The sequence below is a fragment of the Polistes fuscatus genome, unplaced genomic scaffold (assembly GCF_010416935.1).
Source record: "Polistes fuscatus isolate 324 unplaced genomic scaffold, CU_Pfus_HIC Scaffold8, whole genome shotgun sequence".
Taxonomy (NCBI): Eukaryota; Metazoa; Arthropoda; class Insecta; order Hymenoptera; family Vespidae; genus Polistes; species Polistes fuscatus.
In genome coordinates this window covers 7,791,865-7,818,243 of record NW_025113162.1, presented here as the reverse complement: position 1 = coordinate 7,818,243, position 26,379 = coordinate 7,791,865, and the positions used below count along the sequence as shown (strand labels likewise).

General features: G+C 30.9%; 2 protein-coding genes across 5 annotated transcripts; one reads left to right on the top strand and one right to left on the bottom strand.

The window, feature by feature from the left end:
- Window positions 1–331: 331 nt before the first annotated feature.
- Window positions 332–22,119, bottom strand: LOC122524563 (potassium voltage-gated channel protein eag; the record flags this gene model as incomplete). The annotated part of the gene is made up of 13 exons (XM_043646878.1): window positions 332–2,236; window positions 2,311–2,456; window positions 5,206–5,322; window positions 7,330–7,445; window positions 11,670–12,033; window positions 12,138–12,423; window positions 12,513–12,778; window positions 13,364–13,617; window positions 13,731–14,030; window positions 14,354–14,622; window positions 19,258–19,269; window positions 20,653–20,785; window positions 22,009–22,119. Coding segments are annotated over 13 exons (3,546 nt in total), but the record flags the coding sequence as incomplete, so codon positions are not given.
- LOC122524564 (MTOR-associated protein MEAK7) lies at window positions 7,423–11,652 on the top strand. Of its 4 annotated transcripts, none has more exons than XM_043646883.1 (2): window positions 7,423–7,493; window positions 9,281–11,652. In XM_043646883.1, exon 2 carries the CDS (start codon window positions 9,281–9,283, stop codon window positions 10,610–10,612), a length of 1,332 nt encoding a protein of 443 aa, XP_043502818.1. In that variant the 5' UTR covers window positions 7,423–7,493; the 3' UTR covers window positions 10,613–11,652. The 4 variants fall into 4 exon arrangements, with proteins under 4 accessions (XP_043502818.1, XP_043502814.1, XP_043502817.1 ...); XM_043646879.1 differs by lacking the exon at window positions 7,423–7,493 and adding an exon at window positions 7,872–8,024; XM_043646882.1 differs by lacking the exon at window positions 7,423–7,493 and adding an exon at window positions 8,032–8,448.
- Window positions 22,120–26,379: the final 4,260 nt, after the last annotated feature.

The window sequence follows — 26,379 nt, the reverse complement described above, 5'->3', positions numbered from 1 at the left end:
TGATTTATTTTTTTATTTCATATTGAAAAATCGTATAAAATAAGGAATCTAATAGGAAACAGAGAGAGAAAACAAAAAAAAAAAAAAGATAATACATCTGTATTCGATAGAATATATTTCGAGATCATTGAACGAAGATCTATGCTCGCGAATAGATCCGCCGTTAAATGCGTGTAAAGCTACGATGCACATCGCTCGTTATAATAATAAACGTGGATAATAAAACTCGGAATAATTTTTCGATGTCTCTCGAAGAAGCCGTCGCAAAGTTGGATAATTTCATTATGGATCCATCCTTCTTCCATCCTTCCATCCTTTCTTCCATCCTTTCTTCCATCATCCTTTCTTCCATCGTGATCACACGTAACTCGTTAACTGGTTTAAAAAGATCCACGCGCGAGATTGAGATAATAATCAATCGAGTCATCTTAATTAATAATCTCTTTTCAAACCATATATGTATATACTTTTTATCTCTTTCCTTTTTTTAATAGTTTATTTTACTTTTATATAATATAATATAATAATAATAATATATTTTTTCTTTTAATCGCGTGTCCATTTTCTTGTCTCCTTACTTTTTTAATTCGAAATAATAATGATTATTTCGTTCAAAGTGTAACGCACAAAATGAAGAATAACAATGGTCACTTCGCGAAGCAATTTAGCGAAAATATTAATAACGGGTCCTTTGAAAAAGGGTAGATGATATTTTTACGTTTTAATTGTATATTAGATCATCGCGAAACGTAGTCCGAGAACTAGGGGTAAATTAGGCTATGTTTATTGGCCTAATTGATAAGTCCCCCCCCTCCCATCACCCCTGGATTCTATTGTTACTTATTAGAAAGAAGGGAGAGCGTGTGTTTTCTTTTTTTATTATTATTATTATTATTATTATTATTATTATTATTATTATCGCGAAGGATTAATTAGTTTTAATTTTAACAGAAGAACCACCATCCCACCCAGATAGAGAATTAAGAAAAGAAGAGAAGAAGGGAGAATAGGAAAGATGAAGGATTAGGATTAGGATGAATTAGGATCAGAGATCGGAAGAACTTTCAATAATATTCTCTAGGCCTGGGTGGTGGCCTTTTTCGTTCGGACCTGTCGGTCCTTTCGGTCCTCTCAGTTCTTTCAGCACTGGCACTGCTAGCCTCGCGATCGTCGGTACATTCTAACATTTGTGTAGTTTCCGTAGCCTCCGAGGGACTAACCGGTTGGGTTGCTAAAGGTGCGAGAGGCGCTGCACCCTTGTTACGCGATTTACTTCTTCGTTTTCTTAAAATGAGAGGTCCAAGTGCACTAGAATCGTCACCTCTTGAGGTCGATGCTTGGGTAAGTCTTTCGAGAAGTTCTTTGCTAACTTCTCTCGAGGAAGTTTTGTATTCGGTACTACCCGACAGTCTATCCGAATCTTTTGGCTGTTGATGATGGTGGTGATGATGGTGATGATGTTCTTGGCTCTTTGAACTGCGTTCTATAGGCTGCTGTTGCTGTTGTTGTTGCTGTTCTCTGTAGCCTTCGCTAGGCGTTGTAGCAGTAGTACTCGTAGACGCCTTCTGATCGGACGTTTGTATACCTTGAGGAGTACCTTGTTGTTGATTCACTTGCATTTGACAAGACAATTGATTCTGAGTTGAACTACTACTCGATGGAAAATTCGAGGGTCTTTGCTGCTGTTGTTGTTGCTGCTGTTGCTGCTGCTGCTGCTGTTGTTGTTGTTGTTGCTGCTGCTGTTGTTGTTGTTGTTGAGAAATGCCTGGACCACTCGGAGGAGTTCCAGCAAATGGAACTCGACTTAACAAAGTTTGAAGCATATCTTCCATCTTAGCGAGCCTTTGATTCACTCTTTGCACTTCCAGCTTTAAATCAACCTTCACTTCCAATACCGCCGCAAGTATTTCACGATCGTGACTGGGCTGAGTCGATATCAAACCACCATCGTAACTTTCCAAACGTCGAAGCTGCAATTGTTTCGAGTCTACCGAAAGATTCTGAGCTTGTTGTTGTTGTTGTTGCTGTTGTTGCTGCTGTTGTTGTTGTTGTCCATCCTTATCAGCATTGTCTCCTCCACCTGTTTCTTCTATCGTACCACCTAACTTCCCGAATTTTGGAAAGATCTTGTTCGTCCCGGTACTAGAACTTGGACGCGAGTCTCGTGCACTTAATGATCTCTTAAACGTATCCCCAACCGTACCTGTTTCACTACCGGAATCCAAACTGGAACTACCTGTGCGACGAAAAATATATTATTAATTATAATACAATGTCGAATAAATAAATGAACATTTTGAATGATCATACCTAGCAATCTTCCCCATTTGCCAGTTCGAGGTTTGGCAGCGACATTCTCATCGGTGGACGGTTTTCTCGAATGCGATGATTCGCCATCTTTCCCATCCTTACTGTCACCTTTCTCAACGTCTGCCGTATGTCTCTCTCTACGAAACCTGTGTAAAACAAAATCGAGACGATAAGAATCCTCGTTTCCAATTTGATGCTCCTATATTTTGGAGCTTACACAAAAAGGTGTATATATATTATGTATAATTATATTGTATATATATACAGGATACGTATAAAGGCTGGTTCATCTAGGCAATAATCGGGGGGAATCAAAAGACAGTGTACAATTATAAGAGGATGGAAGTTAATTTAGTTTCATTCGTGTTAGCAAAAATACACGTTTGTACTTTTATTCACCCTCTCTCTTTCTTTCTTTCTTTTTCTTTCTTTCTTTCTTTTTTTTTGCAATGCATCGTCAATCATCAATTGGCAGTCAATTAATTTGAACGGGGGGTTTTAGAGGGCGGGGCGGGGCGGGGCAAGGGGGTTTTGGGGGGTTGGGCGGGGGCGAGGGAACTTTTTTGCACGGATTCAAGAAACTGGTTCTTGCAGCAAATGCGAGATCGTTCTACTTAGGCTAGAAAAGGGGTAAACAGCTCCAGCGGTGTTCACGAGCAACCTACTTTGGTGTGCCTACGGGATTCAAATATCAAAATAGTATATCGTCGGTAGTGACAAAAATGACGATAATAAAAAACATACGGGAAAACGAGCGACCTCGGTGAACGCGATTAAAATATTTTGTAAATTTCACTCTTGATGATAGGAATTATTTATCCGAATTTTTGCTAATCAAAATTCAACGAATTGTCGCCGACGATTATAATTTATTAATTTGATTGTTGGGTTTAAACGAATATACCAATTTTCGTTTCAACGTTCACCGACGTGACGATATATAATGTCGTAATAATAATAATAATAATAATAATGAGATTGTATATAACATGCCGCTTGAAAAAATTTGAGAATGACTTTGAGAAACTTGCCAGAGCGCCTGCAAGCATCGTGTGCATTTAAAAGAGATATAAAAAAGCATGAATAATCCATAAGTGACATCGTGATAGCCCTTTTTATACAGTGTGTATGTGTGCGTGTATATATATATACGCATATGTATATGTATATACCTCACGTTCGGTAATTATTTGAGAAAAATTTTTCAATATGTAATCATGCAGCAGGTGAAATTTTAATTACAAGAGAGATAAATTATTGTTAATTATATTTCTGTTTTATTTTTATTTAGTGTGTCTCTCGCTTTAATTATGAAAAGCCGGCATTCTCAATATTTCTCGAGCGGCCTTACGATAATAATAATAATAATAATAATAATAATAATAATAATAATAATAATAATAATAATAATAATAGTAATTAATTAATTATTAAAAAATATTAAATATATATATATAGGTGACAGAAATTTGAATCCTAGAGTGTGTGTTAGTCACATGCATCCTGCGTTAATTGCGTTAAATCAATCGAAAAGGATCGGATGCTCGAGACTTATCACGAATTCGGTACTTCCTTCACTTCGTTTTTAATTATTATTAACAATAAACTAGATCGCATTTAATCAGAGTGTGTACAAACGAACAAACAAACAAACAAATGAGTTTAACAAAGTATTATTTCATCGAAGTGAAATAAAATACCAAATTCTAGAAATTGATTGATCAAAATTTCCCTTTCGAATATTAAATAAAATATATTATATATATGTATATATGTAATATATAATATTAGTGTGTATACAAAAGTGTGTTCGTACGTATCGCAAATACATAAGAACACATATCGTATATATATATATATATGGTGAATAAAAGATGCGCATGACCTCCTAAAGGCATATATTTTACAGCACTCTAGCATTCGTCAAAATTGCAGTGATCGTTTAAAATGATAAAGATTATAATATAATATATATATGAATGAAGTGAAACACACGTGGCTACCATCTCGAAGAGGTACGTAACGTTAAACGAAAATATATATACACACACACTCACGCATACATCAATTTTAACTGTCATCAATTTGTTGCAGTCGTTGTTGGTTGTTTATTTATTTAATTAACGCGTCGTACCATTTCGAGTTTGAGCAAAACTCGCTGCTAATGATATAAGTATAATATAAGCAGCGTTTACTAATTCGTTTATGTAACATCGTATCAACGACGTAATCTTAATCTTTTTCAAAATGGCGCGAAATTTTATTTTCATTTTTACTAAATAAATATATTTAAATAACGCGAAGATTAAGACGAAATATTATACGATGTTCATATAAATATCACGAGCGAGTTAGCCGTGCGACAAACTTACAAATATATGCATATATATATACATATATATATAGTTTGTGTTTGGATGCGTGAAAGTGTATGTTAATGACTTACGATTGTATGAATCATTTCATCTAGAGTAGATATATAATATCATATTTACACGGGCGAAAATAATCGCTTTATATATATATAAAATAGAGAGAAAAAAAAGAAAACAATAATAACAATAATAAAATTAGTAATAAAAATAAAAATAATAACAGTAAGAATAACAATAGTAATTATAATAATAAAAACAACTAACGATGGAAATGAATAATAATAATAATAAAGTTAAATTCAAATAATAATTTTAACGATAATAATAATAATAATAATAATAATAATAATAATAATAATAATAACGATAATAATAATAATAATAGTTATAATAAAAGATAGTGTATATATAAATATATATATATATATATATACACTATATATTATATACGTAATAAGTAGCAAAAAGATGGACGGAAAAAAGAATGGAGAAGAAATAAATACGTAAGAAATGAAATTGCCTAAAACTGGGCCAGGGCGGCAGGACGTTCACGGTGAGTTCCTCATCTGAATCCTGTTGGGACCGTGTTGAAACGACTTTGGACACGCTGATTTGGGCTTCTCCGTCGGTCTTGAACCTTTTTCAACAAGAGGCCAGCCAAGCAACGATCAAAATTCACATCAATGAATAAAAAATAAAGGAAAAGGAATAATACGTATGCATCAGTAGTGTGCACACATGTGTGCACATGCGTGCGCGCGAAACAGAGAAATGATAAAAAATTTCCACCATTTTACAATTTAATTATTTCATCACATATACACAGGCGCGCGCGCGCGCGCGTGCATGTGCACACGGACACGCGCACGCATACGTTCTCTCTTTTATTCGTTCACACATCCCATTTATCCATCTTTAACCATATTACATACATAATTTTTCATTAGATTTGTCAGTGTTTCTTCTCGAAAACGGTTATGCGAATATTCTGATTGCAGTGTATCCATCTGTAATTATTAATTATTTTATTTATCAAAGTATCAATAATATTGATAATTAGTTTTAAATCTATCACCGTTTTCTAAGAGATATTTTCCCTTTCAATCATTCTCCGTATTATTCTCTCTCTGAATGTGTGTGTGAATGTTAAATGTGATTTGATTTGCGTTCATTCCCACAAATCAATTTATTCCGTCTGTTGTGTTAAACCAGGGATCCTAACTCGATATGATTATTCGAGTCATTTGATATGATTGTAGTAAAAGCACATGTACTTCTTAACGCACAAAAGAGATACGTACGACGAATATAATACGCACGAGAGAGAGAGAGAGATCGTATCTTTAATGATTAAACGTTTGCAATTTTTTGTTGGTTTTAGTCGTTCCAAAAATTTGATCACAATCTTTAATGGTAATTATATGAAAAATAAATATCATATAAAATTATAATACTGAATAGTTTTTTTATATAAAGACGTGTAAGACATTTTTTTTTTTAGTTTTTTGATTTAAAATCGCAAACGTAAAATCTAATTTGAAAATTCTCTCGTACGATGCTTCCCATCCTTCGTACATATAACAAATAAGATAGCGATACGTGACACAATTAAACAAATGTTAGCTGAAAATCCTAAAATTCATGCATCGATACGCGAACGATTTGTGTGCGTCACTGATTATTATTCGTTTAATTACTTACAATTAGTTTAGAAAGAAAATGAATCATTTGCGCGAAAGCGACTACGTAATACTTACGTAAGTAATGGTTCTCTTTTTTGTTTCTGAAGGAAGACAAAAATAGAATAAAAATATTCATTCCGAATCGTAAACGATCCATTACAAAAGGAATATTGGTCGGGTCAACGACAAATCGGGTTAAATGATCGTTAATCAATGACATCGAATAAGAAATCTTGGTAAATTGTTTTACATTCAATGGAAATTTCCCTACCATTTAATTTAATGAATCTTACTTTAATTGACTTATATTTACAATTGTTACGTATGCAATTTTTGATTAAGTCAATATCGATTGCTAACAAGCTATGCGATATAAAACTAATTTTTATATATTTTATAATTAAGTTTCTTTATTAATTATTCTTCCTATATTAGTAATAATCGTGTCGCTTTCGTGAAGACATATAAATTATAACTTCAAAAAAAGAAAAGAAATCTTGATTTATATTCAGGTAACGAATTTGATCGTGAAAGTTCGAAGTAGTTCGAGTATCATCGTTGCGTATCAAAGCACGTAAGTAGAATTTACATGTAATACGAGAAACCTTATTTATATGTATATATATCTATATATATACGTGTTATGCATGTATACATATAGATCAGATTTATTACGTAATAAAGCGAGAGAATTGGATCGCGTTTTCTTAGAATATTGTTAGCTTAAAATATTTTAGTAAACGCATGTACCCTGTGATACCGTTTAATTTTAACGATCATATTCTCGCGCCAATTTCATTTTAAATCGACGAACACGAGGGCAAAAATGGCGGCCGCCATGATACAATATATACGACAATATTTTAGGAAAATATATGTTTTGTCTAAAGGAAATAATAACACGTGTTCTTTTTTTTTTTCTTTCTTTTTTTTTTTTAATTTTCTTTTCATTGTGGTCTTACCTCGAAAAAATTTTGCGAACTAAATGATCCTGAGCTTGATCCAACTGTGGCTCGTTTTTTCGTCTTTCAGCAAGCTCCTTTTCACGACGCACATCGGCCACTTTTCGAAAGATCAGCTGCACAAACAAAAATTATCGATTCTTTTATCTGTATATACAGTTCACGTGAGTATTAACGATCTAGGTATTGTTTTATTACTGATCGAACAACATTAATCATTTATTCGTTGTGTTTAATACTTTATAATAAGATATTTAAATATTATTTATCAATCTTAACAATGAAAGAGTTAACGCAATTCATTTATTCCGCTCTATTTTACATCACCACCACCATTATCGGTGAAATATTATGAAAATAAGTTCTTTACATGCACGCACAATCGATCTTATAAAAACGCTTCTAATTTCCTTTATAAGAGCTTTAAGTACGATCAAGTATGACAAAAATAAAATCAGTTTGATCTCGTTTTTTTTATTTTATATACATATATATATATATATTACTTTCTTTTTTCCCGCGTAAAAGAAATATTACATAACCTTGCAAATGTTTAACAGCATAGCAGATAGAATGTTATTAAAGAACGATACGAATGTTTAATTATGTTGGGAGTGTACTTCTTTACTCGATGTATCGTTGAAGTGATAACATTTGAAACAAAATAAAATAAGAAGAAACAATTATTTTAAATGGTGAGTACAAATGAGGGTTTAACGAACGGAAAATAATTTTCCGGTAGGAATAATCGTTCGTAAAAAAAAAACTTTTCTTCATAAAAGAGAGAAAGAAAGAGAGAGAGAGAGAGAGAGAGAAGTAAAGAAGAAGATATAACAATAACACAATGCGCTTCTCGTTTTCCGTTAATAGGCTTTAGTATGTTTACATAAATGGGATATTGCGCGAAACACGCGAAAAGAAAATAGATAAAATCTTAGTCTTCAGGCCCGGGGTTGCGTCGGTGCATGCGCCGTGACTTTAGTCGATAGGCGCACAAGTAACGGCACACAGTTCTCGTAATCGACGTTGTTACGTTGTCTTAACCTCAAAACAAAAAACATTCGCACCGCTTTAACATTTATCACTTCGCAACTCGTCGACGTTAATCTTTCTTACAAGGTATAAGCGAATTTAATCGTGAATACGACACAATTGGATTTTAATCGACAATATTAAGCTGAAAATTCAAATTCTTGGTTGATTTTCTTTTTTATTTTTTTGTTTATTTAAAACGAATTTTCTTCTCTTGTTTTTTTGTGTTTTTGTTTTATATTTCTCTGGCTCGCGTTGACCGAATTATAAGTGGCAGAGAAAAGTTTATGGCTCGTCGTATAGAAGATAACATTCGTTTGAAAGGTTCGTATCTTTATTCGGTTTATATGTTCGATATTTGTCACTTGGTTTTTGTTTTTCTTTCGAAATCAATGAAAGAAGTTTTTTTTCCTCCCACCCCGAATTTATACTATTATACTTTTTATTTCTTTTAAAAAGACGATCGTCGTTCGATCGTCGACGAAATTGAAACTTCTATCGTCGATTTTCCACTCAAATGATTTTACGATGCTTATATTTATGAGAATACTTAGAGATAAAAGCATTTAGATTTTATGATAGGATAGATGGGTTTTCTTTGAAGTGTTTGATGCATTTGTAATAGTAAATAGTAGTAGTAGTGTTATATGTTTTTTGTCTGCATTCTGAAGATTGCAGTGGATTTTTATAGGAGAGAGAATAAAATTTGAAAAAAAGAAAGGCGCGTAAATTGAGTAACAATGAGCTTTGAGCCATTTAAATTGTTTACCTGCATATTGTTTTTTCTTATTAGTTTTCCTTTTTTATAAATGTAATATGAAATAGTTAATTTACATAAATTTATGATAGTTGAAAATAATAAAATTCTGACCGATAGAGGAGGGAACATAAACGTATCTTATATCATTGGTGTTTTTAGATGGGTCATGGATCAAGTCGTTCCGCTTCTTCTGCAAATATTCTATCCGCAGAAGAATTAACATTGGTGGACAATCTTTTTAAATCAATGTCTAGGAGTTCAGGTTCTATAAAACGTGAAGATATTTTTAAACACTGGTCGATGCATTTGGATGATGTACTATTACAATTTGTCGTAAGGTTTCTTTGCCACGAGCCTGGCAAAAAAGTGTCAGCTGTGAATGGAGAAAATTTTGGTCGCTTATATGTTTACGCAGTACGTGGAAGCGCAGGTGAACGTACTGATTTGATATTTGAAGGATTTTCTGAAGAAGAGCGAAAGTTTGAAATACCTACTGCCACATTTCTCCAATATATTCAAGCTACGATAAATTCATATTTAAGACTGCAAAAAAATGCTGTTAATTTGCATTATCTTTCATGGAGTAGTATCGGTTGTACTGTGAATAATAGACGTATAAATATGCGTTCGCGAAGTCTGTGCGAAGATATTATTAAATACGGTGATGTGCTGACGATTGATCAAATAGAAAATTGGTTCGGCGCAGCTGCTACGTTTAAAAATATTCAATCACACGTATTTCAGTGCCTTTTCTTAGTTACTCAGAAGAAAGGAGATAAGAATACGAGTGCACGAATTAATGACTTAAACCTATTACCTGTTTGTAAAGGTCTGGAAAATATTCCTCATTTTCCAAGTATTCTGGGGCTTGGCGACGTTTTGTTCCTAAATTTAAGTTTACCTCACGAACTCAGAAAAGAATGGAGATTCTTATTTTCCAGTCAAGTGCACGGAGAATCATTTTCCACTATGTTAGGAAGAATAACAATGCAAGGTGCAACAATTATTATATTACAAGATACGGATGATCATGTATTTGGTGGATTTGCTCCAGATAGTTGGAGAATAGGACCAAATTTTATAGGAAATCAGACGTGCTTTCTATTAAAACTCGAGCCAGATATTTTAACGTTTCCTTCTACAGGTTACAATAATCATTATCAATATTTGAATATTAATCAACAAACTATGCCTAATGGTTTGCTTATGGGTGGACAATTAAATTATCCAGGCTTATGGATAGATTGTGAGTATGGGACTGGTATATCAAGTGTATCGTGCACAACATTTCAAAATTATGTGCAATTAAGTGGTCAAGAAAATTTTAAAATCAAACATTGTGAAGTATGGGGTGTTGGTCCAATACCAACCGTAGAAGAAGACGTACGAGAAAATAAATCAGTTTTAGATCAAGATGCTACAGCTAAAGTATTGATGGAACTTCATGGACGTAAAATGTATAGCGATGGAATTAGAGATAAAAAAGACTAATTAAACGTTAATATTTAATGATTAATATATAAGACTCATGTTATTATTAAGTATATTATATGGTTGTCATTGAAATTGTTAATTGAAATTGAGATTTATTGAAAATTAAGAGCAATTGAGATTATATATATATATATATAAAATATATATAACAAAGGAGATAAAATTTTATGGGTGCTTGAAAGCAAAATATAAAAATTAATAAAGTGAATATTTAGTTTTATATTTTACCGATGAACAACTATAGTAGCAAATTAATTTGAGAGTGCAATAAAAACGATCTATGTTCTGAACCGAGAAATATTTACTAATTGGAATGTATACTTATGTTAACGAATCAGATATTCTTGCTTGTGATATCACTTTATGGAAAATTTTGTAATCAATTAAATTATATTGAGAAATGATCGTTTTTGTCTATCATGTCTGTATTATATATTGTCTATGTATAATGTTCAAGTGATATAGTAGTTACACAATATATATGTTACACTGTGTCAAATGAGTTTGTACATCTTTCTTTATTGTGTACCTATTTTATCAAGTGTATGACAAAGTATCGTTACCAGACGGCCTGATCTCTTTTAATATATATATATGTGTATATATATCATCTGAATGTTGTATAATATGTATATTAAACAATGCGTTTTGATGTTGAGAAAGCCATAAAATACGCAGTAATTTACATGCCTATTATATAGTGCCTGATCATTTGAAATCAATGATCATGAAGGTGTGTTTCGTAACTACTAGTCAATGTAAAGATTTCCTCGCAAATTGCTAATCACGGATGTATAATATGTTATACAATGCGTGTTAAAAATGCATAACACAAAAAAAAAAAGAAGAACAACAATTGTTCATTCATATCTAAAAAGACAAAGAAATTTATCACATTGTTATCGAACGTAATGTGAATTCAATAAAATACTGAAAAAAAAAAAAACTGTAAAAAAACTTTTGTTCCAATCGTCTAAGTACATTTCTTGCATGTTATATAAATAAGAATTGAGAGAATAAAAAGAAAATTGAACGAATTAGAATGAGAACTCACCCGATTGCTTAGATTGTACGTTAATACAAGATTTCTGGCGAAGGAGTTTGCGAAGGCTTGATAAAAATCCAAAACTTCTAACAGTCGATCACGCTTAATGGTATGAAGGTCACAATAAGTAAGTGCTCTAACGTTAGCTGCGCTCTGCCCGATCGACGGGTTCGTCCAAAAGCTGTCTCCAAAGACATCCCCTTTTCCAAGAATTGCTACTACCTCATCGTCTTGTATCACTTCTAGGCTTCCAGTGACGATGAAGCACAGCGAGTCGATAGATTCACCTGTGTGATAGAGCAGATCACCAGGTGCACTGTGCGACATTGTAAAATGCATTGCTAAAGCACGTAAGCATCCATCGGATGCCAACCTGGACATTGATAATAATACATCATTAGTATAATTAGTTCTCAAATCTGTGATTAATCTATAATGATCTATTAAAACTAATGAATTGGAATATAATGTGCCTACCTGAAAGCAGGATGTTCATTGAAAACTTTCCGATTGAGATGTACGCAAATATCAGCTTTCATATCTTTGGGGCAGTAGTTAAGCACCTTGTCTGTATCTAGGCCTTTGGTCATTGCCCATGTACTTACTACATAATCCATGACACGTTCGCTAAGTGCCTTAGGTACTTCATGGAGTTTCATGAATTCCCGGACGTTGTTTAGCATGTCATGATATTTGGCGGTGGCTGATGTCATTTGTTGAATTATGGTGGTAACGTGACCAAATATCGTAGCGTACAGCAAGGCTAATTAAGAGATATTAATTATTACACGAATTTTGATTTCATTAATGTACGTTTAAACTCTCATATCAATCCTTATTATTATTCCATACCGGCAATGATCATCATGCAGATAGTAAAGATCTTCTCATTATCTGTTTCTGCTGCGACGTTTCCAAAGCCGACGGAAGTCATGCAAGTCATCGTGAAATAAAGAGCAGTGACATACATCGTGCGGCGTGATGGTCCAGCTACTAGTTCTGGTGCAGTGCTGGCATTGGTCCACAAGTAGCTGTATGGTGACTGGGTAACATTGGCCAACTTCCACAGCCATGAATATTGAACTCCGTTGTCAGCATCCGATCTTCCTATCGAATACCTTCAACGCAATGACATTTCTTATAAGAAAATTTGGACGTCCAATCGAGTTTTTGAAAAAGAAATATATCAAATTAAAATATAAAAATAGTAAATCTCTGTTTTTTTTTTCTTTCGAATATCAGCTACGAAAAATTGAATCCTCTAAATCTAAAAAAGAAAATGCGTCTCGGCTTTTTGTTTATCAATTTGTCAAGAGTTTATATCGTCACTTTCGAAAAGCATGATTTTCGCATGCTGCTTACTAAATATCTCGAATGACGATGACAATGATAAAAATACGACGCAAAGCGCTTTCATTAATATAAAAATATACTATAATATATATATTAGCTATTTTCAACTGATTTTAGCGCCTTTTAATATATAATTAAGAAAACTTGAACGTGCAGATAATCGCGAAGCAACTCAAATGAAACATAGCAATAAACTGCGATAATAATGCACGATTCAATGTTGGTTGTACAGTGTTTGTGTTTGTGTGTGTGTTTTTTTTACGTATGTGATATATGCAGCCAATCTTCCCATCAAGATGTGTTACCTTGAAAGTGTGTACGCAGAGTAAAATCACCTTAATGTGACGTACCAGATACAGGCCAGCCAGTGAGCAACCAACATGTAGAAACAGAGGAGAAGAATGAGCATGGCGGCTCCATACTCCAGATACCGATCGAGTTTGCGAACGACTCTTCCAAGACGAAGTAAACGGACGACCTTCAAAGCAGAGAAGAGACTACCTATGCCATCCTCGTCGTGATCGAACGCGTTGAACACGTCGTAGGGTAGGCAGCTCAATAGATCGATGATGAACCAAGACTTCAGATAATTCATCCTGATCACCTATGATTTCATTTATGGATATTTCATTACAATAATCATTTGGAATGAACAAATAGAATTAGAAAGAAAGAAAGACAAAAGAGAATAAATAATTAAAATCAAATTGTAATTACTTTTGGATCGGACACAACTTCACCACCAGCCCCAACGAACGTAGTATGAAAATTTAATACTATATCTATAAAGAATATGACATCGACTATACTGTCGAGTACCAAAAGTGATACATCCTCGCTGGTTTTATTTTTGAAGGCAACATTGTACGGAACCATAATAGCTGTGTAAAATGTCAAGCACAAAATAATCCAATCCCAGATCGCTTTGAACGCACAATAGTGTAATAAAATATGCGGTGGAGTCTTTGGTGCTTCCTGTCTGTACTGTGGCATTACATCTCCGCTCAATGACATCATCTGAAAGTTATAATAATTAAAATAAGATTTTTCATACGTCAACAATATGTATACGTATGTAACAGGAGATTTCTTGTTAATAATACTCAAGAATAAATTCCACATTGTTTATCAAGATTAATTAATTGATCTATTGTTAGTAAACAATAACCAGACACCGATTGTTTTATAAACAACTGAAATATAAAATTAAAAATGTAAAATCATACTATCAGTGTACGAATATTTTTGTGAGTAATTATATCACCAATTAAAATCAATGAAAAATTTATATTCGTTTTTTTTTTGGATCTATGAAATGAAAAGATTGAACAACAACTTACATGAGCCAGATGCGATTGTTTGGCCGTGGTTGGTAAAGCAGAATCCTTCAGAGCCGGAAGGTGGGAGCTGAACTGCGAAACAAGAACCGATCTCGATCTGGTCACCGATCTTGCGAGTTTGGCAAATTTTGAAAGACCACCCTTGCTGTCGTCCGTCTCGATGGGCTGCTTCAACGCTGTGATGTCCCGGAAGGTTAACAGGAACAGGACAACCAAGTCTCGTTCGTTTTTGATCGGCGCTATTTGTAGAAGTAGCCATAGTGGTGTTTCTGCGTACCAATCGAGATAATATATTAGATTACAGACAAATATTAAGTTTACTTTTATCGATGATTAATCGATGCAAATAATAATAATAGTTAATATCTAATCAAAAATATTATTCTGATCCTACGGAGAAAGATCTAAAAAAAAAATAAAGAAAATAATATTCAACTACATGATATAATAGGATAAACAAAGAAGTTTACGCAAGAAATCCATTAACACTTTTTTTCAATGATAAAATATTACCTATTAAATATCAAAAGTCTTATCGGATTTTACGTAAACCCTATATATATATATTAAAAATACCTTTTGACCGAATTCGGTCATCGGAATCGATGCGACAGACGGGGGGGGTATCAAATTGAGAGACCAAACAATTATCTTTACTTGCATTTTGTTTTGACATGCTTCTATCCTTTGTTTGTAATAATTAGGACAAAAAAAAAGAAAGAAAAAAACCAAAAACAAAAATTGAAAAAAAAAAAAGAAAATTATCAGAGATTGATAATAGTATATATATATATGTGTAGATATTATATATATACATACGTAGATACATAAAAGTCGTGCGCTATCATCTGTGTACTTTAGCAAAGCTTTAGATCAATCAGCTCTAATAAAAGATTAAGCTTGGCGTTCCAATCTTCCTGGATACTGGACACACACACTCACACACACACACACATTAATTCTCATCTGTTCTGTGATCATTCAACATATGCCATGCTGCTTATGTATCTATCAAGCGGTACAAAATGAACTAACGCAAGGACAAGCGACAAACATAATTTAAAGCATATTCCATTTAGCGTTTCCATAACAGAGAGATAACAATGCGTTGACGATGGATACGTCAAAGGAGGATGGATCGATGATAGATCAGCGAAGGCCCACTGTAATTTCGTGTTTCCAATTTTGGATCAATGTTGCAGCGTGTACAAGTATTATACGCCTCTGTTTATGTGTATATATATGTGTATGTGTGTGTATATATATATATTCTTTCGTTGCGTTTAAAGCCAAGATGCGGATGAGTTAGAGGAAAGAGAGAAAAAAGTTGATGCTAAAAAAATTGATGCTAAAAAAATTGATGCTAAAAAACGTTGATTAGAAAATATTTCTATTGAAGAAAATTGTATATTCTGTATATATATATATATATATACAGGTATGTGCAGGTATAATACAGAGTGTCCTACAAAAGTTGGGATCAAACTTTATACTACGTATTATTGAGATCAAAATATTCGTGTAAAGTTATGAAAAATATTTGATTTGTGTAATACGTAATATAAGAAGTTTGGTCCCAACTTTTTTCCTACACCCTTATATACTTATATTAAGTGTAGCAATAATTTTCAGGTACTTTGATATTAAATTCGTTACATTCAAATCGTCATCTTCTTTACGTTAAAGAAAATACAAAAAAAATAAATATTAAATTTGTTTAAAAAAGCACCGAATTAATTGCTATATTTAATATATATTTATATAAGGTGTTTCATAATATGTGAGAGCAAATTCGTAATCGGTGCAAAACTTAATATTAAGAATCGATAATTAACAGGTAGAACAATCTATGTTTTTATATATTATGAACATTTTGCAACAATAATATAACATTACGTGTTTCATGTAATATATTATTATTGTTATTATGAAACACCTACTCTTGTAGGGTCTGAGAGATTAACATTACATGTATATATATATATATTGTATAGGTGTAAAAATTTAAATAGGATTCTTCTCTCTCTTTCTCTTGACTTTTCTAAGGCCAGGTGGGCGTGGACGTGCTCGATAAAACTTTCGAATCGATTCTTGGTGGGATTCTCCGAGAGAGGATTATTGTCTTTCGATGCCATTAGTTATCGGTTGTTGCAGTATTACGTTCACCTAAGATCTTGTATTTTTCTATTGGATCATTACCGAACAAATAAGATGCTATCCTTAAGTTAATACAAGACGACTCTCTTTGTTTAATATTTTCATTTTTCGAAAATCTATCATTTATCTCATGATTTAATATTTATTTTTTATTTTGTGAATCTTTTTATAATTAATTCTCTATAACTTTACGTAATTTTTAAAATTAAAAATTACAATAATTAAGCGTTTGATTTTATTCGATAGTCATAAAATTAATATTGCAACTTTTTTTTTTCGTTATAAATATAATATTTTTTACGTTATTATTTATCAAAATTTAATTATTATATTATAGTTATACTAATTAATATGTTTCATTAAATTATTTAATATCACTGTGTATAATACTTTTAATTATATAATATTCAAATTAGTATTAATGAATAATATTGATTAATATCATATTTTAATTTCTTAATATAGAAATTATGTGATATATATTATTACTTTTGTTACAATATAATTTATATCTATTACAAATAAATATAATCAAACACGAATGTTATACAATTACGTTACTCAGTGCATTACATGTATAAATAATAACGTCATTTTCACGAATATATAATATTAGAAAAGAATAATTATGTTATAGAAAGGATTCATTTTAATCTCGTAAAAAAAAGAAAACTAAACGAACAAATTAATTTCTTACTTTTTTTTTGTTCCTTTTTTGATTGGGAAAAATAAAATCACTCTGTTTGAAAAAAAAAGATTACTCGCATGATCTCTCTTTCTCTGATTTTTTTTTTACTCGCTACTTTTATCTCCTCCTCGTAAGCGATCAGAATTTCTTTTTCTTTTTCTATTTTTCTTTTCTTGTTTTTTTTTTTTTATATTCCCAGAGTCGTAGCGATTCCATGATGAGTTCGCGAGAAGGAGAAAACTGGGTCGATGCGAATTAACGCGACGACGTATACCGAAGGGGGTGGGAGGGTAGAACAAGGAGGTAGGGGTGAGGGGGAGGGGGAGGGAGGGAGGGCAAAGTTCAAATCGTTTCGTTTCTTTCAAGGACCCAAAAGAATCATCATTGTTTCTTCTGTGATAGCACGTGATAGCAACGATCCATGATCTCCGTTGTGTCTCCGTTTTCGCTAAAAATCCGATCGATATTCGATAAAACTTCTTTTCTTTTTTTTCTTTACGATACTACTTACAAATGAATTTTGCAATATATGCTGCAAAAATATGCGAACGCGATCGTTGTTCTCTTTCGTAAATTATTTCCACGTATGCTTATTCGTCACAATTTTTCTTAGAGATTATTTTTCAAATTATTTATCCTACTTTTTTCTCTCTTTTTTTTGCACTCGACACTTCCGTCCACAGTTGTTCGAACTTAAATTGCGCGAAAAGAAAAAAAAAAAAATCCAAATTGGTCTAAAAGGAAAGTTTTGAAAAAAAAAAAAAAACATAATTGATTTTTAAGATCACTTAAAGAAACTTTTAACTTCATTCTATATAGATTTATATAATGTAAGCAAATTCGTATACATGCATATATATATATATAGGGTGACGTGGATAAAAATATTCTAATAGAAACCACGTGCACTATATATACATACTGTAATATTACATATTACAAATTATAAAAATAAAATTCGAAATGTTATTATATATATAATAAGAATATATATATTATTATTATATATTATTATTATATATATATATATAAAGAATATATTTTATTATATATATTCTTTTTATTTCTTCTTTTTGTAGTAATTTGGAATTAACTTTTACAACACCGACGTACGAATCAATTCGCTCTGTTCTCTCGTTTATTATTTCTTCTCTTGTTCCCATTTTTTCGTCCCTCCCCCCCTCCTCCCCTTCGTTGTTTATTTTTTAATTTTTCCAACGCATTCCACTACGAATACGCGTGGAATTTCTACTAGAAAATATATAATACTTTTCGTATTGTCAAAGTTATTTACGTAATACGTATATATTATACATACGTAGAATTTTTTTGTCTGTGTTCATATATATATATACACACACACACACACATATATAATCCCTGTAGCATATTTATCTAATATTTCTTTACAATAGAGGTAGACTATCACGTTGCTTTTCTACAAATTCTTCAAGAAACATGTGTGGAATGTACCCCTTCTTCTTCTTATCGTATACTTTCGGATCGATAAACCTAAACGATAACGAATTTGGAACGCAGTAAGGTCTGAAAGGAAACGAAAAATACTGACTGACTGACTTGACTGACTTGACTGACTTGACTGACTGATTGAAGATAACTAGGTAAGTTAGAAATAAATATGATTATGTTTAAATCGAATTGAAGAGGAAAGTAAAGGGGGCCAAAAAAAAAACAAAAAATACAAATTGATGCTCGAGAGAATAAATATTTCTTTCACTCCTCCTCCTCCTCCTCTTCTTTTAATTAAACCTTCAGGTGATCCTCGTATATTTGTTTTTTATTTATTTTTGTTAGAAGAAATTTCGACGTGGTCCATTTTGATATTTTTTGGAGTGGAGTGGGGGGAACTTTAAAAAATCCTCTCTCTCTCTCTCTTTCTCTCTTTTTTTTTTTCTAAATTGACAAGTAGTGTATAATAAAAAATACGCATTTCGAGCCGTGTGTCGTTTGATTTGATTAGTTGTTATACTGTTAGATTCGAGGCTGACTTACTGGTAGATTTTGCGAGCACGCTTTTGCGAACCTGTGTTAGACATACCTCGTGGGGTACCTTTAAACAGAACGATCTTTTATTATTGAGCTTTAGGCGTCTGGTCTTTCGACTATTAAAAGGGGTAGTTGAAGGTGGAAAAAAGTGGAAACTTCGTAGAGATTATTTTTAGAGTAATTTACATTACATTAATTGTAATTTGAATTCTATTACAATGGTGAATGACATTTTAAGATTATTTTGTTAAATGTCATTTAACAACGAACGCTAGAATAAAATTACGTTCCAAAAAACGGCCGTATCTCTCGTCGTGCAAAAGTATTATTTTCAATCGAAAGTTAAATAAATCATCATCATCATTCTACATCCCTTGATTTACGCGAAATATTTGTTCTTTTGTTTTTTTTTTTTTTTTTTTTTAATCGGGGACAGAAATTATTCACGTTAATTAAATCTAGTCGGTGGGGTGTGATGAAAAGGAATAACCATAAAGATATAGTACGAAGTTGTATAAATATTTTATCTCGTATAGGTTGAAAAAGAAATAGAAAAATTATATCACGATAAAAAGTAAGTAATTTGATTAGTTTAGTAGTAGTTTTCGCGCGTATCCAAGTACTTCAAAGCTGATGACATTTTTTCCTTTTTAATTGGCTCAAAGTCGAAGCACTCGCTCCGAATATCTTGTCTTTTTTTTTTCTATGTTTTTTTCTATTCGCTTAAAATGTTATCGAGAATACGATAAATTGTAAAAAAATTCAAATTATTCGAAATAAATATAAAATAAAACGATTCTTTTTTTTAATAATAATAATAATTTTCTACGTAAATCAAGGGACGTGATTGTATATATCGATGACATGAAAAAAAAAAAAGAATTAACGAAAAATGCGATAAATCTATAACTGACGAAATGAAATATGAATAATGAATATTCGATGACAAACGAGAGACTCGGTAAGAAAGATGATGCAAAACGATAATAATTTGATGTACCGAGTTGTTCTCTGACCAGCTTTGTGCATGCATAATAAATAATACATTTCGTGCCTCGAGGATTTTCCGTCGATTTGTAATTTGTTTTTTTCTTTTGTAATTTTTGGAGAATCGATCTTTTCGAAATAATTCTTTGGATTTCTCGCAATAAACAAAAATAAAAAATTATTAAAATATAAAATAATTATTACACCCAGTAAAAAAATTCCTTTTTTTTTTATATTTGAGTATCATCATCTTGAATTATATACTTTTGCAAATTATTATAAGGTGGGTAAAAAAATATTTTTGGTTAAATTACTACATTCGTATACACTTAATCGCGAAATGATCGATTCTTTATTGAAAAGCCACGAATACGACGACGACGACGACGATTAACGACGACACCGAAGCATCTTAATAATATCACATGCTTCAATTAATAATGAACGATAAATGACTTACTGTTCTTCTTGTAGAGCAGAATCTCGAATTGGTCGTGAATTTGGCCCTCGAGGCATTCTTCGATCCTTGAGATCGTATCCTTGTTCGTTAGTTCCCCGTACATGAATCCACATCGGCATGACTTTTGCATAACCTGCGTACAATATGTTTCTAATCTTAATATTTTCATATTTTTATATATTTTTATTTTTTTTTTAATTTTTTTTTTGTCCCTAACGAACGATCTTATTCATCCTATTAAATTCATTAAATTTTTATATAAGGTGTGAACATAAAAATTAATCGGATTATTTACACGACATGATTTTACTATACACGAGTTTAATATACACCTCTCTCTCTCTCTCTCTCTTTCACACACACACACACACACACACATCGTCCAACTACAATGAGAGATATAACCGAAACAGGTTTTGATGTATTGCTTTTGTAATTTAACGGACGTACGTGGTAATCGCGAAATCATTGTCCGTGCATACCAAAGTTAAAAATAATAATAATAATCGAGAAATATCCCGTTGGATCTTTCCATCATCGTTCTGCGTGACACACCGAGTATTCAAATGTATAGGGAATAATAATATCTATGTGGAATATAATATTTTACGTGTGTGATACCTAATCACCTTTGGTTATTTTTAATTTCTCATAAAAACCCTACTTTTATCGTTTTTTCTTCTTCTTCTTCTTATTTTTGTCCGATACGATGAATTAGAAAATATTTCAAAAGAAAAATATGTTAGATCAATTGTATTTTACTCGTCAATTAACCCTTTGCAAATTAAGTAGACATTTTACAGGTACTTTAAAAATATTTATAAACAAACAAGCCGTATAGAAATAATAAAATATTATCAATTTATTCATTTATATGTCGAAAAAAAAACAAATTTTGATAAATACTACACTCTGTAATTAGTTTTGGTTGAGTTGAGACTTGAAATAGGCTACCGGGCGCCATATCGGCGCCGCTCGAGTGCAAAAAGGGTTAAAGGTAAATTGATTAAACATATATACACATGTTAAATAAAACACCGTTACACACACGTGTGAGATTTTGTGATATCTCAATTGTAATTTCGAATAAATTTATGTCACATTAATCAATCCGTAATTTAAATAGATCACAGTCAATTGAAAAATAAATAATATTAATTAATCACATTTGTCGCGTTAAATGAAACGCATTATGCGTGATATCGACATGTTTATTGTATACAACGAAATTGGTTAATTCAAGCCGCGTTTAATATCGCAATCCGGATTTCTAATAGCTATATATATATATATATAAAATCTATATAAAGGGCAGAGGTCTGTCAGAGGGTCGATAAACAGGATTGGATTTTATACCTCGGCACGATTGTAACCGGAGATCTTGCAAAAGCTCTCGTTGCAATAGACGATCGGGAAGTCGACGATCTGTGCATTTGCCAATAAGAAGCTGCTGTCAGCTGTGAACAGAAAAAAAGATAATACAATTCAATATGAATCAACCTTTTCTTTTCTTTTCTTTTCTTTTTTTTCTTTCAGTCAATTTTAACCGAATTTTTCTTTTCTTCAAACTTCGATCCACCTATTTTATATTTATCGTATAAATATTTCTAAATTTGTATTATGTTATTTTCGTTAGAATTAATTATTATAATATTAATATAAAATTATGATATTAATATAATATAAATTATATTAAATATTATATTTTATATTTTATATTAATATAAATTATTATATTTTCTGGACGTATTCGTAAAGATTCGTTTTTTTTTCCCTCTCCCTTTTGTAGAATTAATTCTTTATTTGTTTATTTGTTTGTTATATAACAAACTTTAAGTATTTAAAGAAATTTGGCTCATTATTTTTGAATAGATATCTCATTTGAAATAAATAATCTATAGAATTAAATTTACATATGTATATTATATTCAATGACATGAATGAATTAATAAAAAAGAAATAATATATATATAAATCCATTTATAAATGTGTCTCATTTTATGTATCTTTTTAATTGAGATTAATACAACCAGACATGGCATATTATTTAAATATTACAATTGATTATTTATTAATCAAAATTATAATTTGCATTATAAAGAATTAAATAAAAAAGAAAGCTTTCTGTAAATGTCTTACCCTTCCTGTATCTTTTTATTCGAAATTATTACAACCTGATAGGATTGTAATTAATAAAAAAAAGACAAATTATCGTTATTCTCAAAAAAAAAAAGAAAAACGAAGTTACGAATAGTAGAAACGTCATTTTAAATTTGTATCATTCAATTTCGTTAACGAAGATTCATCCGGTATTTGGTTGTAAGTTTTAGAGTTACCTAGGACACCCTGTATAAATATAATAACTAGCCATGTTTGTTTGTTTGTTTTTCTTGCATGCAAATACATATACATATGCAGTATTTTTCGTTTTCTGTTTTTTCGCGAACGAGAAACACCTGTCTATATTTGATATCCGTCATAAATTTCCATCGAGTTAGAGCTTTCCCTCTAGGTCGGCCATATCTCTCGTCTACAACCAACAACAACAACAACAACAACAAAAAGTATTGTCCGTTTGGTGTACGAACGGATGAACGAACACCAGATTACGCTTCGTATCTCACGTTCGACATTTTTTTCTTTTTTTTCTTTCCCCTATTTTCTTCTTTTTTTATTTCCTTTTCAAGGGAGTAATAGTTTACGTTTATCCACTTTAGCGTAGATTTTTATCGATCGACGATAAAACAGGTCAGTCGTTCGATCCCTTCTTCTTTTTTTTTTTATTTTTTTCTTTTTTCGAATTTCTTTTTCGCGATCGAAAATAAATTTCCCTTTTTTTTATCTTGAATTTTGTTTTTTTCCTATTTTCGAAATAAACGAAATGTTTGTAAAAATTATTATCAAAGTGTGTTTGGATAAAATATGTTAAATATTCTTTATTCGTTCAATTGTCGTTGATTATTATTAAATAGCATCGTATTGTTTGAAAAAGAAAATTTTTATTAAAAAAAAATAATTATTTCCAAAACGAACGCGCATTAATTATTATTATTTATTATTTATATATAAAAAAAAAGAAAAAAAAAAACAGAAAAAAAATGTTAACAAAAATTTTGTTTACGATATTTTTCTAACGTGTGCTCTTTTCGAAGTGAATCGAGTGAACGAGTTGACGAGAATCGATCGTCTGGGTTTACTCTAAAGCTAAAAGGCTTGTCGACCTTGGAAATATCTCGGCCGGTTAAATAATTGGATGTGTATCTCGAATAGAAAAAAAAAAAAAAAGAAAAAATCCTTCCGAAAGAAACAAAAGAAATATAAAAAAAAGAAAAAAAACCAAGAAGAATGGAAGAAGTATGACACAATTAGTCATAATAATTTGATAAGTTATAAAATAAAAAAAAACTAATCACATTTATTATTACATAGACATTCGAATGATAATATTTCTAATCATAATTTTGGATAATTTAAGAAAACGTGTCAGAGGAAAGGATACCTTTTCCATTAGGATTGCGGGAATGAAGTATAATAAAGATTAAATAACTTTTCGTATTTGTTTTATGTGTCTTTGGTTAGTCCATTAAATGACACATATATAAATATATTATGCAAATACACAGTTCACATATATACATACGTATATGTATATAGATACACACACATACACGAAAAGTTGCATAAAAGATATCTGTGTATTTAGATAAAGAAACATACTTACATATGAACTTGTTTCCACAGGGATAAACACAGTGACGTTTTACTCGACTAGCACATAAGTCTCTTGTGCATAAGTTAAATTCCAATATGAGGATATATATGAATATGTGTGTCTGTGTGTGTGTATATGTGTGTAAGTGTGTAATACAAGCATTAGAAGCGAACAAGTTTTGCCGTTTGCCACATTTCGTGCTCGTTTCGTAGACGCATACTTATAAACTCGGTCGTTTGGGTATATAACGGGTCAAGGCCAAATGCATTATGGCTAATATATATGACCTACGTATGTATATGTGTGTATACACGTATGTATGTATGCTTCTGACTAAGAACACCAGTGTATCTAACAGCTGAGCTTTAGATAAAATTAAATCTAAATCCAACGTTATCTTATGTGTTAGTGTATAGTTTTGTCTACTATTACTCTTTTTTTTCTTTTTATATTCTAATCGATTCTATTTGTTATTTTAATAATAATCATTCGTATTATTTAAATTATTTAAAAGGTGTTTATTATCTTATGTGTTAGTGTATAGTTTTGTCTACTATTTTTTCTTTTTATATTCTAATCGATTCTATTTGTTTATTTTAATAATAATCATTCGTATTATTTAAATTATTTAAAAGGTGTTTAATAAATTCTTTTTTTTTTTCTTTATATTCTAATCGATGTACCTATTTGTTTATTTTAACAATAATCATTCGTATTATTTAAATTATTTAAAAGGTGTTTAATAAATTGATTAAATTCGTAGAATCTATCTATTTATCTACGATTCTATTTGTTTATTTTAACAATAACTCGTATTATTTAAATTATTTAAAAGGTGTTTAATAAATTCTTTTTTTTTTCTTTATATTCTAATCGATGTACCTATTTGTTTATTTAACAATAATTACTCGTATTATTTAAATTATTTAAAAGGTGTTTAATAAATTGATTAAATTCGTAGAATCTATCTATTATCTACGATTCTATTTGTTTATTTTAACAATACTCGTATTATTTAAATTATTTAAAAGGTGTTTAATAAATTCTTTTTTTTTCTTTATATTCTAATCGATGTACCTATTTGTTTATTTAACAATAATTACTCGTATTATTTAAATTATTTAAAAGGTGTTTAATAAATTGATTAAATTCGTAGGATCTATCTATTTATCTACGATTCTATTTGTTTATTTTAACAATAACTCGTATTATTTAAATTATTTAAAGGTGTTTAATAAATTCTTTTTTTCTTCTTATATTCTAATCGATGTACCTATTTGTTTATTTTAATAATAATCATTCGTATTATTGAAATTATTTAAAAGGTGTTTAATAAATTGATTAAATTCGTAGGATCTATCTATCTATCTATCTTTCTTTATCTGTTCTTCTATTTGTTCTTCCATTTCGTATTCGAAAATGAACACCTGGTAAGGTACACTTACTCTTGTACAGGAAATTGTTATCGACTCTGCGAAAGGTGTGTGTTAAACGTAATGAACGGAACTACGAATTACTCCTCGTTTGACATTGTTTTAATTAATTACACATACTCGATCGTTTTCTAAATTATACGATAATATTTTTAAACGATTATTTTGGAAAATTATCAAATCAATTTTTCTGTTTCTTATTAACCTTGAAATTTATATACATATATTTTTCGAGATGAATTAAAAATGATCGAATGAAAATTGTTTATACATATATATATATAACTAATAAACGATTTAGATCGAATTTATATCGACTTGCATCGTCTTCGATGTATCATAATCCGTTAACTTGTCATCCGCAGTTAAGAGGTTTAATAGAAATACAAAAAATTGCAGTAAAGGAATGGAGGGAGGGAGTGGGGGAAATCGGAACTCGTTACAAATTGCATTCACTGTAAAAAGGTATCGATTGTGGTCGATAATACGGTTAACTCGTGAAGTTAATCGGGTCAGTTCGAGAGTATCGATTAGGGTTAATATTTCTTCCCGGAAAAAAAGAAAAGAAAAGAACACAAAAAA